At 45.4% G+C, this 13,531-nt stretch overlaps 1 protein-coding gene across 2 annotated transcripts in view; it reads left to right on the top strand.

Annotated features, from left to right (window-relative positions):
• Positions 1–6,151: 6,151 nt before the first annotated feature.
• smap1 (small ArfGAP 1) overlaps positions 6,152–13,531 on the top strand; it is a 227,822-nt gene continuing 220,442 nt past the window's right edge. Inside the window, exon 1 of one of the 2 annotated variants that reach the window (XM_080482214.1) lies at positions 6,152–6,499. In XM_080482214.1, coding sequence (XP_080338340.1) covers positions 6,382–6,499 — 118 coding nt within the window. In that variant the 5' untranslated portion in view covers positions 6,152–6,381. The remainder of the gene's footprint in view (positions 6,500–13,531) is intronic. The other variant, XM_080482213.1, reaches the window with a different exon arrangement.

The following is a 13,531-nucleotide window of genomic DNA, read 5'->3' as shown; positions in this document are numbered from 1 at the left end:
AGCTGCTTCCAGCTGGGGGGTTTCTAAGGTGTCAAATCCTGGTGGCCCCAACCAATTGGTGACTGGCTGAGTGCATGGGGCTACAGGACCCCCTGCTGGGTGTGGTGCTCAGGTAGATTCCTGAGTCAGACTCCACATGTCATGACCTTATATCATGGCAAATAGAAATTGTATATCCTTAGAAATGAACCAACATGTCTATGGAATTGTTGGGATTTAAGGTTGGTTATTAGCATTGAATTACTGTAAGTAATAGATTTCTGAATGTAATAAATCACTGAAAGTAATTTATGAAAAATGTAAATTATTAATGAGAGTAAACGGTCATTTACTCATTAATTACTCCTAAAGTAATTGAATAATTACTTAAAAGTTAAGAAATTATCAAAAATAATTTATTAATGAAAGATTATTAAATTGCACAAATGTGTCATTTATCTATTAATAATAAAAGGGGGGGAGGGCAACACCAGATAAACTGGAAATAGTTAATACCAAAATATCAGTCTCGTTTGTAAAAAGTTTATTTAAGTTAGTTACGATTTCTGTGTAAAAATATAACAATCTTAAATAAAAGGGAAGGTGTGAGATCCGAGTGATGAGTGGAATGAGTGGAATGACCCCGGGGCTCAGCCCCACCTGCCCCTAATGACCAGTCGCCTCTGTGGGCTAAGCCAAATGTGTGTTTGCTTCTCTCTATATCACGATGCCAGACACTCTGACCTTCTTTTTTTTTTTTTTTTTTTTTGTTTCTTTCTCTTTTGCCCTTGTCCTGTTCGGCAGCTTGGGCCAACAATATGATGTGATTGAGAGCCTTCGGAGTCAGAACAGTTTTTGGTCTTGCAACAGGGAGAGACCTGGAGTCTCCTCCTGTTGCCTCCTCCATCAGAAGTTGGCATGGGTGCCGTACACGACTGGGGGGGAACGCACAAAGAGAGAGAAGAGAAGAGAGAGAAGAGAAGTTGAGGGGGAGGGGGGAAGGGGATAACATACAATATCCTTGTTTTGCTACATATATTATTTGCAGTTAACACACTGATCCAAATACTTTACAACTATTTTTGGATTAAACCAGCCTAAGCAGCTCAATCTAGACAGTAACATGATTTCTTAGATTAACCAGCCTGAGCAGCCCTATCTGGACAGTAAGATGATTTCTTAGATTAAACCAGCCTGAGCAGCTCTATCTAGACATTAATGTGAAGCAGGAACATGAATTAACAAAGAGGCAACAACAAAAGAGGAACATGATTTTTAAAGTTTGAGCAAATGATGACAGAGAACAAGCAACTTCAGAAGCACCTTTCGTGAGGAGTGGAAGTGTGTGTGTGTGTGTGTGTGTGTGTGTGTGTGTGTGTGTGTGTGTGTGTGTGTGTGTGTGTGTGTGTGTGTGTGTGTGTGTGTGTGTGTGTGTGGTTTGTCCACTGGGTGTGACCGGAACTGTTGTGGGGGGACCCGTAGCGACACCCCGGGGTCCGAGGCCATCGGGCCCGGACACCGCCACCCCAGCAGACGGCAGTCCCCCAGGGCCGGGGAGACCCCAGCGAACCACCCCAGAGAGCCACGCCCCCGCCCAGAAAGCACCCAACGGAGAATGCAGAGAGGAATCCCCCCCAGGCAAGAGGAGCCCACAAGAGAAGGATAAAGGGCACAGGGCCCCAGGCCCCGACCCAAGCCGCCAAGCCGAGAAAAGGCCGGAGCAGGGCCCCCGGGCCGAGCGGGCCGAGAGCCCCCCCAATTCCGGCGGCGAGTCCCCGGGAGCCGGCCCACCCACCGCCCCCCCCCCCCCCCCCCCCCCCCCCCCCCCCAACCCGGCAAGGCAGAGATGGCCCCAGCCGCCGCGCCCCAGACCAGCCCCGCCCCCAGACCCGGAAAAGCGAAGGCCCGTACAGGACCCGGTCGGAGGACAGTCAACTCTACACCCCCAGGAGCCTCATATCCCACCCGCCCCATGAATCTCCCCCCAATCTTGATTGATAAACCCACCCCCCCACAGACACCCACCCCCACTCCCACCCCGACACAGACACAGACACAGACACAGACACAGACACAGACACAGGCTCAGACGCTCACACACTCACACCCTCACACACTCTCCCCAGGCCGCCAACCGGGCCCCCACCCGGCCACCGCGATATCCCATGCTCCACTAATCTAACAGCAAATGGGGAAGGAGCACCGCACCCCAGCCCCCCCACGAGCGCCACGCCCGAGGGAGCGCACCCCCCGCATTCCAGCCGCACTCACCCCGGGCCGGGGCGGGACCCCAGAGGGAGGTGCTGGGGGGAGCCACGTCTCCCGTACTCCCACCGCCCTATGTGTGTGTTGGATGTATGTAAGGGTGTGTCTTTGTGTTTTGAAGAGGTGGATGCAATGTGTGTGTCTATGGTGCGGTTTAAAATTGGGGGGTAGCGGGGCCCGGGCGTTCTACCGCTGACAAGCGGCAGAACCCCGAAAGCGGCTTACCCCCTCAAGACCCTGCGTGACTAAGTGTGGTTAAAATTGTGGGTGGTGCAAAGTCGGGGGAGGACCCAGACCGCAGTTAAGTAGCCCGGACCCCCCACCCTAGGCACCGCCCCACTGTTCCCTATTGTGGAGTAATATAAGGTGAGGTAAGGCAGGGAGGGTTCTGAGGGAGGGGGTCCCCCCGTCGCTAGGACCTTGGCCCAGCTGGACCCCCCGCGCTGCCCCACCCCCGAGCGGCCGGCCTAGGACCCGGGGAACCCCCCCCCCGACAAGGCGCCGTAAGGGGACCCCGCAGGGAGCCCCCACCCCACCCAACGGCCAGACAGCAGAGTCTAAGACCCACAGGGCCCAGTGCGAGCCCGGCTGGAGGCCAGTGGTTAGGGCACCCCCCCTCATTCGCACACACACACACACACACACACACACACACACACACACACACACACACACACACACACACACACACACACAAATATCAGGCCCTGGAGGTCACTCTCAGTCAACCGTCCATCCAGAACCCAGAGCCCCCCCGACCCCCGCTCCCCCCAATCCGGGAGCGAGGCAGACCCGGAGCACGGTAGCAGGGGCCAATCTGCCCCACCGGGGGAGGGGGCCAGAAGGAGGACCCACCCCCAGCGCCGCAGCGGGCACCCCCACCAGAAAGGGGGAGGCCCCGCACCCCCAGGGCCCGGACGCCCCGCCCCCAAACCCCCCCCCCCAGCCGACAGCCCAGCTGGGGCCCGACGCTCAGCCCCCCCACCACACCCCAGCGGGAGCACCCCCGGCCCAGAGCAGAGCCCCCCCCACACACACCCGCCAGGACTCCCCAGGCCAGGCCGCAGTCCCCCAGCATAGACGCTAGGACCCCCCCGAGCCCGCAGAGCCGCCAACCACCCAAGCCACGACGCCCCAAGCCACGACGCCCCAACCACTGACGGTCCCCAGAGCCCCGGGGCGGAACCACCACCCCCCCACAGAGCTACATGGTGTATTTAATTATTGGGGACCATGTGGACTCAAATTGTGTCAAATGAATTTTCCTACAAGCAGACATTCTCTCCAATGTGATGTGGTCTAGAAGTAAGTTTTTAAATAACTTTATATTGAGATTACTTTTGGATTTCCAGTTCATGAGGATCGCTTAGGGAAACCAGGAGCATGCAGGACTCATTTTATTCTCTTTTAATTTCTGTGAGATCACCTAACAAGCAAAGTGCAGGTGAGACTGGAATAGGGTGGCCCAGGCATAACGATAAATCTTCACAAATCTTTTGCCAGAACGTTTCGACTGGCGTACAAAGCCAAAGTGCGTGTAAATAGGTATCGGGGAGATCACCTGTGCAATTTGAACATATGTTAGTGGGAGTGAGACCCATCTTGAACATCCTTTGTCCTGTGTAATGAACTCTGTAAAGGACCTCGTATTGTATGAGCTGTATATTGGGGTTTTTGCTCGTTTTGAATGTATTTGTACAGATTTCTGACCAAAACGTTGGGTCTCTGTTGATGTTGAGATCTTCTTCCCATTTGAAGGTGGGAAGGGATATTGAGATATTTGAACCTGACAGGATTGAGATAATTTTAGAAAGAGGTTTAGGTGCTGAGATCTTCAGGAGATTTGTCACTGTACGTTCAGGTTAACCTGTTCTAGTTTGAACTTAGTTTGTATTATTGACTTAAGCTGAAGATACTCCAGATAGTTGTTTTGACTGATACCATATATTTCTATTAGGTCATTGAATGGAATAAAAGAGTTATTGGAGAGAAGTTGTTCTCAGTGTCTTATTCCTTTATTTTGCCATCTTGGGAAGTTTATTGGTTTCTTTCTTTGCAGGATGTCGGGATTGTTCCAGATGGGTGTGAGTTTGCAGGGAAGGAGTGAAGATCCATTCATTTTAAGAAATTCCCACCAAGCTGTCAGCGATGTGTTTATATTGATGCTTTTAAAGCAGCTGTGCTTTTTGATGACAGGACTGAAGAAGGGGAGATCTCTGACTTGGAGATCTTCACAGAATGTTTTTTCAACGTCTAGCTAGCCTTCATCTAAGGGTTTCTGATTAATCCATTTTACAACATAAAGTAGTTTATTGGCCAGATAATAATTATAAAAATTTGGGAGTTCTAAGCCACCTTGGTCCTTGGTGTTCTGTAGTGTTTTTAAACTTATACGTGATGGTTTGTTTTTCCATAAGAATTTTGAGACATGAGAATCAAGAGTGTTAAACCAGGTTTTTGGTGGTTTTGTTGGGATCATTGAGAAGATGTAGTTAATTTTAGGCAGGACCATCATTTTGATTCTTGCTACTCTCCCCATAAGTGAAATTGGGAGTGTCCTCCATCAAGTGAGGTCCTCTATTGTTTTAATAAGGGGGGTGTAGTTTAAGTGTACCAAGTCTGAGAGTTTGGCTGTGACGTTAATGCCGAGGTATTTGATGTTCCCTGGTTTTAGTGGGGTGTTAGGTGTGAGCTGAAATGTAGAGTTGATAGGCAAGACGACTGATTTGTTCCAATTTCTAGAATATTATGAGATTGAGGAGAACCTGTCTATTAACCCTATTGTTTCTGGAAGAGACGTCTGTGTGTTTTGCAGGAAAATTAGCACATCATCTGCATAGAGACATATTTTATGTGTTACATTTGCTGTTCGTATTCCTTTTATGTTATTGTTCTGTCTGATGGCTGCTGCTAGTGGTTCGATACAAATTGCAAAGAGAGATGGTGAGAGTGGACACCCCTGTCTGGTGCCTCTCTCAAGATTGAACCTTGAGGACATTTGGTCATTGGTTTTAACACAGGCACTGGGTGAGGTGTACAGTATTTTTATCCAGGAGAGGTAATTTTCTCTAAATCCAAATTCCAGTAGTGTAGCAAGTAGAAATTTCCAATTTACCCTATCAAAGGCTTTTTCTGCATCTAAGGAGGTGATAATGGCTTTTTGTTTATTGTGGTGGCAGTGGTCTATAAGATTAATTAATCTACGTGTATTGTTAGTGGAGTGTCGTCCTTTAATAAACCCAGTTTGATCTGGGTGTATGATGTGGGGTGTGATTTTTTTCCAGTCTGCTTGCTAATGTTTTACTAATCATTTTAAGATCTACATTGATTAGTGATATCGGCCGATAGCTAGATGGTAGTGTGGGATCTTTATCCGGTTTTAGAATAAGACTAAGACACTCTGACCTTCTTAACGATGGAGGCCATTTTGTAGTCAAGCGGTGTGAGCTTGGGTGTGGCTTTTATTGTCCAATGCCATTCTCTTCTTGGCCTCCACCTTCAATTGAAAGAAGACCTTTTTGATGCACAGATGGTTGGCACTTTTTAATCTTGTTGTACTGGTGACAATGACAATAAAGTTTCTATTCTATTCTATTCTATTCTATTCTATTCTATTCTATTCTATTCTATTCTATTCTATTCTATTCTATTCTATTCTATTCTAATTTATCCTTTTGAAATAAAAAGTTTCTCCATTGTGCCCCACCTAAGAAAACATCCATCCATCCATCCATCCATCCAGCTGTACCATCATAGTGTGTTTAGTTAAGGTTAAGTATGAACGAGATGGGTTCAATACAGAAGAGAAAAAAAAAATCCCCTTAAGCTAAGATTATTATGAAGACAACAGATGACGAGTGACTGGATGTGTTTTTAATATGAAATATTTGTGGGAAATGATTGAAACGACAAGTGGCGTTGCAGGGCCGACGTTATTGAGATTTCCAACGGTCCTGAACGCACCAGGGATGCTGCTGCCCTCCATCCAGGCACCTTGCTGCTGTTAGCGGGTCACAGCTAGAGCCCCGGAGCAGCACAGCGCGTCTCCTCGGGGATGTCCCAGCTTCTGTAACCGAGCCGCAGCACCCAACGTAGCTTCCACACAGCGGGCGGGACCCGGCTCCACACTCCGGGGACATGACTACGCGATCGGAGAGAGAAAAAGCCCAGAAACTGAACGAGCAGCATCAGGCCATCCTGTCCAAGCTGCTGAGGGAGGAAGACAACAAGTACTGCGCGGACTGCGAGGCCAAAGGTAAGCCCACTCAGCCCGGGCACGACTCCCCCAGCCCGGGTGGGTACGACCACCCTCAGCCGCTGTCAGCCGCCTTCACCTCTACCTGACACCGGGGGGCGGAGGCAGCGGCTCTCCGGGAGCTAGTGGCCGCTCGCTGCGCTGTGTGAGGCGGTCAGAGAGGCAGCACCGCCCCAGAGGGCCAGTTCGACCGCAACGTTTCATCAGATTGTTATTATTATTTATTTATATCTGTCTTGTGCAACAGGAGACACGTGAGTTCTTGAAAACACTGTTCAATGTAATATAGAATGAATTATATTGAGCGACGTTTGCTAAAATCCCCACAAAAATAGCTTCCGGTTTTCAAAGTAAAATCCTCATAATGATAATTTCATGTAACTCAATGAGGGGTGCCTTAGATCATCTTTTCTACCAAGCGGGTAACTTCCATCCAGCCTCTTCTATCAAGGGGGCACATTGTATGAGCCTTTTACTTAGATATTTTCACAAAACCAAAACATTACTACTGAAAATGACTACAATCTCAACATGAAGCCAATTTGAATGAAAATGTCCCCAAAAACTTTTCCTATAACTCCTGCATTATGGATGTTTTTTGCAAACTCACCCTGACAGCATGGGTTTGAGGATAGTTTGATAGCAACGACATAGATAGCTTTCGTTGCAACATCACTGATGTCTCAGTTCGGGTGTCAGTGTTGTGTTGTGAAATTTAAAAAAAATTCTTAAAATAATAAAAAAAAAAAAATGAAATCTTTACCACTTGCTTAATGGTGTGGTGTTGTCGGATTGGAGCTTCTCTTGAGTTTCTTTTCTCAAATGATTACATTTAGACCTCTCGGTTTTGGCTTCATCCTCAATATTTCAACATCTGGTTCTTCTGCTGAAACTGGCATCCTTATGTTATTCACATTATTTAAATTGCAACTAATATTCAACCTCTGTTCTTCATATTAATGTCTTATTTTTGTACATTTTAATTAAATTTAGACCGGTCTCTCTATACATTTATCAAGCCTGCCATGATTTGATGTTGATTTCCTAGCAGACGGAAAAAAGAAAGAAGTGGATTTGCAGTGTGGCGTCCGTATAACTGACTGGACTCTGACTCTGAAGACCGCGGGTTTCCGGTGTGTGAATGTGTGTGTGTGTGTGTGTGTGTGTGTGTCTGCCAGCTGCATTTTAAAGTGTCTTGAATTGCCCCTCATCCCTCCATGCTGGTGTCAAGTCCTTCACTGGTTTATTGATGAGCGGAAAGCGTGTCCTGTGTATGCACCATCACCGGTGTAGCTTGTGGTGTTTCCTCCCCGTGCACACAGACTCCTGCACAGCCTCCACAACACTCCGTTCACAAGATGAAACAAACACTCATTTCTTGCACAGAAAAGCAGTGGGAGTTAACTATCTCTTCAGCAAAGGCGTAACATGTCAGTTTAATTTAGGAAGCCTGAATTTCCAAGTTTTTGTAGAGGATTTGAAGGGCTCCTGTCAGGGTCACCTATGAGTTGGATGCAATGGCTTGTGCATCATCACCCTGCCATATGACAGCGATGGAAATTACGGCTCTTTTTAGAGAGCCAGGTGTTTTTGCTCGACTCACTAGAAAGAGCCGACTATTTCAACTCCAGAGTGGCTTGTCAGTTTTTTTGTTGCAATAATTAATGTATTACCAAATTATGTGTATTGTTTGAACTCTCTTATCACTTTGAGCAGCTCCTCTGCTAAGTTTCCAGAAGTGTGTCTGTCACTGAACTCAAAATATTCCAGTAGATGGGACACACGCTACTACACATCTTCACCAATCACGTTCAGTTGTTACACAATTTACCAGTGTTTTATTGTTTTCATTAGTTCATCGTCACTGCTGTCAGCTCAGACTTCATCGTATCAATAATCCTATTTTCAAAAGTTGTTAAATTTTGGAACTGACAGGTTTTGTTTTTTTCTGCCACTTTCAGTTTGAGGGGAGCTACCAGATCGAGGCTCGACTCTAATTTTCAGTGCTTTTAAAATAGCCGGAGTGAGGTAGCACCTCCTCGTCATTCACATCAAGGCCTCCTGTTCCGAAACAAAGAGTGATTCAGCTGAGTCTACAGGAGGGGACTCACTGGTGGACAGATCAGAACTGAAGAGGTCACTCAATTCTTTGATAAACAGTCTGATTGTTTGTGCGTATGTATTTTAAAATCACCTGGTATTGTAAGAAGTGTGGCGGCTGGTGGAGTTTTCTCAAGGGGGGGCTATAACGTCAAAATAGACATTTACCAAAAAGCACGCAAACACGTATTAAGGGATCATACCAGTGTATTTACATAAATTAAAACAACAAAAGCAACATCATAATGCCATGTACTGTTCTATTTTTGGTACATACATTTTATATAATGATAATGATAATGATAATATATTAATAATACCTGTATTAATCCATGCATTATAATGTCATGTACCGTTCTATTATTTTAGATAGGATGTGCCTGTTTTGTCAACCTCCTCATTGTGCTTACGGATCCCTATTCTCTAGCCTTCATCAAGCTGACATGAAATTAGATTAAATAAGATAAGATCATTTTATTTGTCACATACAATGTTAACAACACAGTCACTAACATGTAGTGAAATGCCAAGGCACCAATGCCTCTTTCTTTAGCTGGTTGGTTTGAGCAGTCAAAAAAGAAGAAAAAGCACAACAACAGTAGCTACAGTTTTTTTTTTTTCTAGATTAGATATTCGTTTATCACACTCATTTGACTTCTTGCGATTAGTGACTGAGTGCTGCGGTCATAAGTTATTAAAGCCGCGAGCTGGGCAGTTAGAAAGCCCAGCACAAACAAACACAATGCACATCTAGACAGAGCGGTTCCAACGGCGTCTGGTCTCAGCCGCGCCATCTTGAATCTGGAAAATGTATATTTTTCCAAACATGGCAAGTCTTGAGTGCATTTTGCATGTGGATTGCAGTTTGTTCATGCTTCCTTGCCTTTCCTGAAAAGTGTTTCAACTCAGTAATACCTGTATTAATCCATGCTGGGTGGGATCATGACGTTTGAAAAAGGAGGCAGGGAAAGCAGAATAAAGTATTAGCTTCACTACATACAGTTAGCCTAGCCTTGTTGCTAAACCAGGTCCTGGAAAAAGACCAGCTGTACTGTCTCCCTCTGTCTTTTGACTTCTGCTGGATTGCGATGTCCGGCTGATCAGGTCCGCGATCTTCTCCTGATATGTTCTCCTCTCAAAAGGTGCTGTATTAAGTGACTTTACTGAATTAGCTAATCTTTTGCTCGCCATTATGCGTCTCTGTCCTATCTTCTCCAACTCCCGCAACTCGACCCATCAATCAGCCGCACTTTATGACAGGCAGCTGTGATGTCACCCCAGCTGCATTCAGCTCGGGGTGCACGAAAGGTGCGACCCGATCACTTGCATTGTAGATGAGCTACTGCACATGTACAACTTTCCACGAGAGTCTATGGCCAAAGATTTGTGCGCTGCTGGCGGAAATACGTGACAAGTCAGACAACACACAGATGAACGAAACAACTTTACTCATCATCAACTATATAATTATTATCTTGCTCGTCTGAATATATACATACACACAGCTCAAAATATAATTTTATTATTTGTTTGTTTGTTATTTATTTTGAATGTCTTATTGAAGGTAATGTGGTGGGGCGGCGCCCTAGTGCCCTCTATTGGCCAGCCGCCACTGATCATAACTAAGACCTTTCATACTGCGTTTGTGGTCTTGAGACTGTAATATGTAACATGAGTGGGCTAGTAAAACCAAAGGTATGGCACCAATAGAGCACGAATCATGTCATCATTGATGATTAGGGATGCACCGATACCACTTTTTTCCAAAATGAGTAGTGTATGAGTACTTGCATTTGAGTACTCACCGATACTGATACCGAGTACTCAGGCCAATACACACATTGGCCTGAGTACAAGTACTCATGCCTGGTATCAAACCGATACCCGATACTGGTATCAGTATCACACACACACTGTGTGCCTGGCTGTGTGTGTTATGATTTGTGTGCTGGGGGTGGTGCTGCTGCTCTGAGCTGGCACAGCACATCTTGGCATACACCCGAGGGACACTCAGTGCTTTGATGACCTGTCCTTGGTATTACTGTCTCACGCACGCACGCACGCACGCACGCACGCACGCACGCACGCACGCACGCACGCACGCATACAGTGTCCTGTGAATGCGGCCAATGCTGGTGAGACGCTGCAGCCTTCCGTGATTCACTCTCACCTACAGTCAATTTTATGCAAGTCAAAAAACGAAGATTTCTTTTATATGGCAGTGTTTTGAAAACATCTGTTTACACAGAAACATTTTGAAAATGATGTCATGCAAGGCTGCTAGTTTGTGCGGTTGGTTGTTTTTGTAATGAAACCACACCCACGCACACAGAGAATGATATGCTATAAACATTAACGATGGAAGTACATGGGCATTCGTATGGACAGACAATGAATTTGGATGCTATTCCAGGAGACTCTCAACAATAAAACTACCAAGTCCAAAAATAATAATAATAATAGCTTGGATTTATAAGCGCTTTTTTCAAGCTGACTCAAAGCGCCTACAGAAACCATTATTCATTCACACCAGTCACATCGGTGGTGGTAAGCTACATTGTAGCTACAGCCGCCCTGGGGCATACTGACAGAGGCCTGGCTGCCATTTTGCGCCTCCAGCCCCTCCGACCACCAACAACATTCATACCCATTCATACGAGGCAATGTGGGTAAAGTGCCTTGCATGAACCGCCAACCCTCTGGTTATTGGACGACCGACTCTACCACTGAGCCATGGTCGCCCCAAGGACACTATGGACTGGGAGTCATGACACTCTGGAGGAAAATATTGCTGCTACGCTTGCATGAGCTCAAGAACTGTTTACTACGGCGGTGGTGTGCAGTGGCAGCATTTAAGAAAAGTTGAATTTTCCTTAAAGACGGGGTCTGAGGGTTTTCACAAAGTGAAACTTTTGCTGCATAAAAACATGACAAAATCTTTGTATTTTCAGTTTAAAATTGTAAATGGTGTTATACTCTGGCAAATATTTCACCTTTAAAAAAAACTTGTATCATACACAAAAGTAGATCTTAAACTATTAATCTACTATTATCTGCTTGTTTTTTGCTTTCAGTTATCCTCAGTGTTTTATCCAAGTTATCCAAGGCATTTTGCAGCTTAGCAGATGACCACCTACTGATTAAAGAACAACTCCTCAATGGACAACTCATCCACAAAACTGCAAACCCGAACAACTCATCCACGGATGACATTTCAGAATTTTTGGGAGAAAATAAATCCTGTACAATGTACTTTTGCACATTATTTCTTACTGATATTTTATATATGTTTCATATATCTAGTATATGTCCATATATATTTAGTATGGTATCATATGGCTTTGTTTCTCACAAAGAATGGTCTTCTATGTGCACATGACACCCCCGCACCCACCCAAAACTTTGGCACTGCCGTGTGCTACGCATGCACGTTCCATGACTGTATCAGTCATATTTTAATAATGTTTGGCTTGTAACGTCACTACTGTATGAGCCCCGCAGCTGTCGGAAGGTGTATACATGATGCACCTGAACGTATCACTCAAAGCGGTCAGCTACGAAGTCGTGTTATCTGTTCCGACTACACTACAATGTCTTTACACCATTACAAAGATACTTTGAAATCCAATCCTTCAAATCAATAATGCTGAAAAAGCATGTAATGTCGCTACTGTATGAGCCCTGCAGCTCGTTAACATGTTGGAAGGCGGGCTTCCGACATGTTAACGAGCACCTAAACGCATCACTCAAAGCCGCCATCTATGAAGCAGCGTTTTAACTTTATTTGTTTTCAGAAATACATTTCTGAAAACCGTATTTGAGTTTGTGCTCTGGGCAGCTGCCAATGTTTATGTTTTTGTGTCAAATACACTTAATAATCCTTCCAAATGTGTCAAATATACTTTGAAATCCAAGTATCTCCTTCCTCCTGCTTATTAACTTGTAAACAAACATGGCCGACCTGTAGTGGTTTGACTCGCTGTCGTATTCTAGTTTTATCGTCCAGATCAGTAGTTTAGTAGTTAAAGGGGACATATCATGCTAAATCCACTTTTTTAGCCCTTAAATGCATTTTGTTGTATATTTAGAGTGTTTAGAAGTACAGAAAAGTTCAAAGTAGTCTCTTCAGGTGCTCCGTTGATATCTTTATATTCTGTTTTGGTCATATTTTGCAATCTGTTTCGATTTTTCTATTCTCTATTACGTTTTGTGAACAATGACGTTACAGTATTCGCAGCGGAACTGCCAAATTAGGACATCGACTCGGGGCCCAACACTTCGAGCAATCCGCCATTTTTGTTTCTCACTGCGATTTTGTAGTCCAAACTCAAGGATGCCGAAGTTACGAGAGGATAAGTCGAAATGTTCGGTTGTTGGATGTAGTAACCCACAAGCTTCGTTACACCGTCTCCCAGCATCAGAACCTTTTCGAAGTGCCTGCTTGAGTTTTATTTTTCACAGAAATGTACCCACATCTGTGGGTAAGGTCATTTTTGTGTGCGCGAAGCACTTTAAGGACGACTGCTTCAGCAACCTCCGCCAGTATAAAGAAGGATTTGCCGAAAGACTTGGTCTGATTGAGCGGTCAGTTCCTTCTATCTATGGAGACGACGAACAGAGCACTTCGGTAAGCTGTATATAACGCTAAAAAGTGTGATGATAAGACGTCCCTGTCATTGTTTTGTTAGCATTAGCAGTTGCACCGTCTTCATATGTTAGCGCTGTGTGCTCGTTTTAGATTATAATGTAACTTCTATGTTAAATAGTCGTTGTAATACAGGCAGTATGGTAGTAGTGGGCATGGATGGAGAAGTTAGTGTAAATATCGTAACACACCATTGCGTTACATCCATATGAAGACGTTGTTCTGCAGGTGCATCATCGTCATTTTCATCTCGCTCCGCCGGGTCCGACTCTGGCTCCAACATGTAT

This window comes from Lipophrys pholis, assembly GCF_963383615.2.
Source record: "Lipophrys pholis genome assembly, chromosome: 15".
Classification (NCBI taxonomy): Eukaryota; Metazoa; Chordata; class Actinopteri; order Blenniiformes; family Blenniidae; genus Lipophrys; species Lipophrys pholis.
Note: the sequence above shows the minus strand (reverse complement) of the source record. Positions and strands in the feature narration are given on the sequence as shown.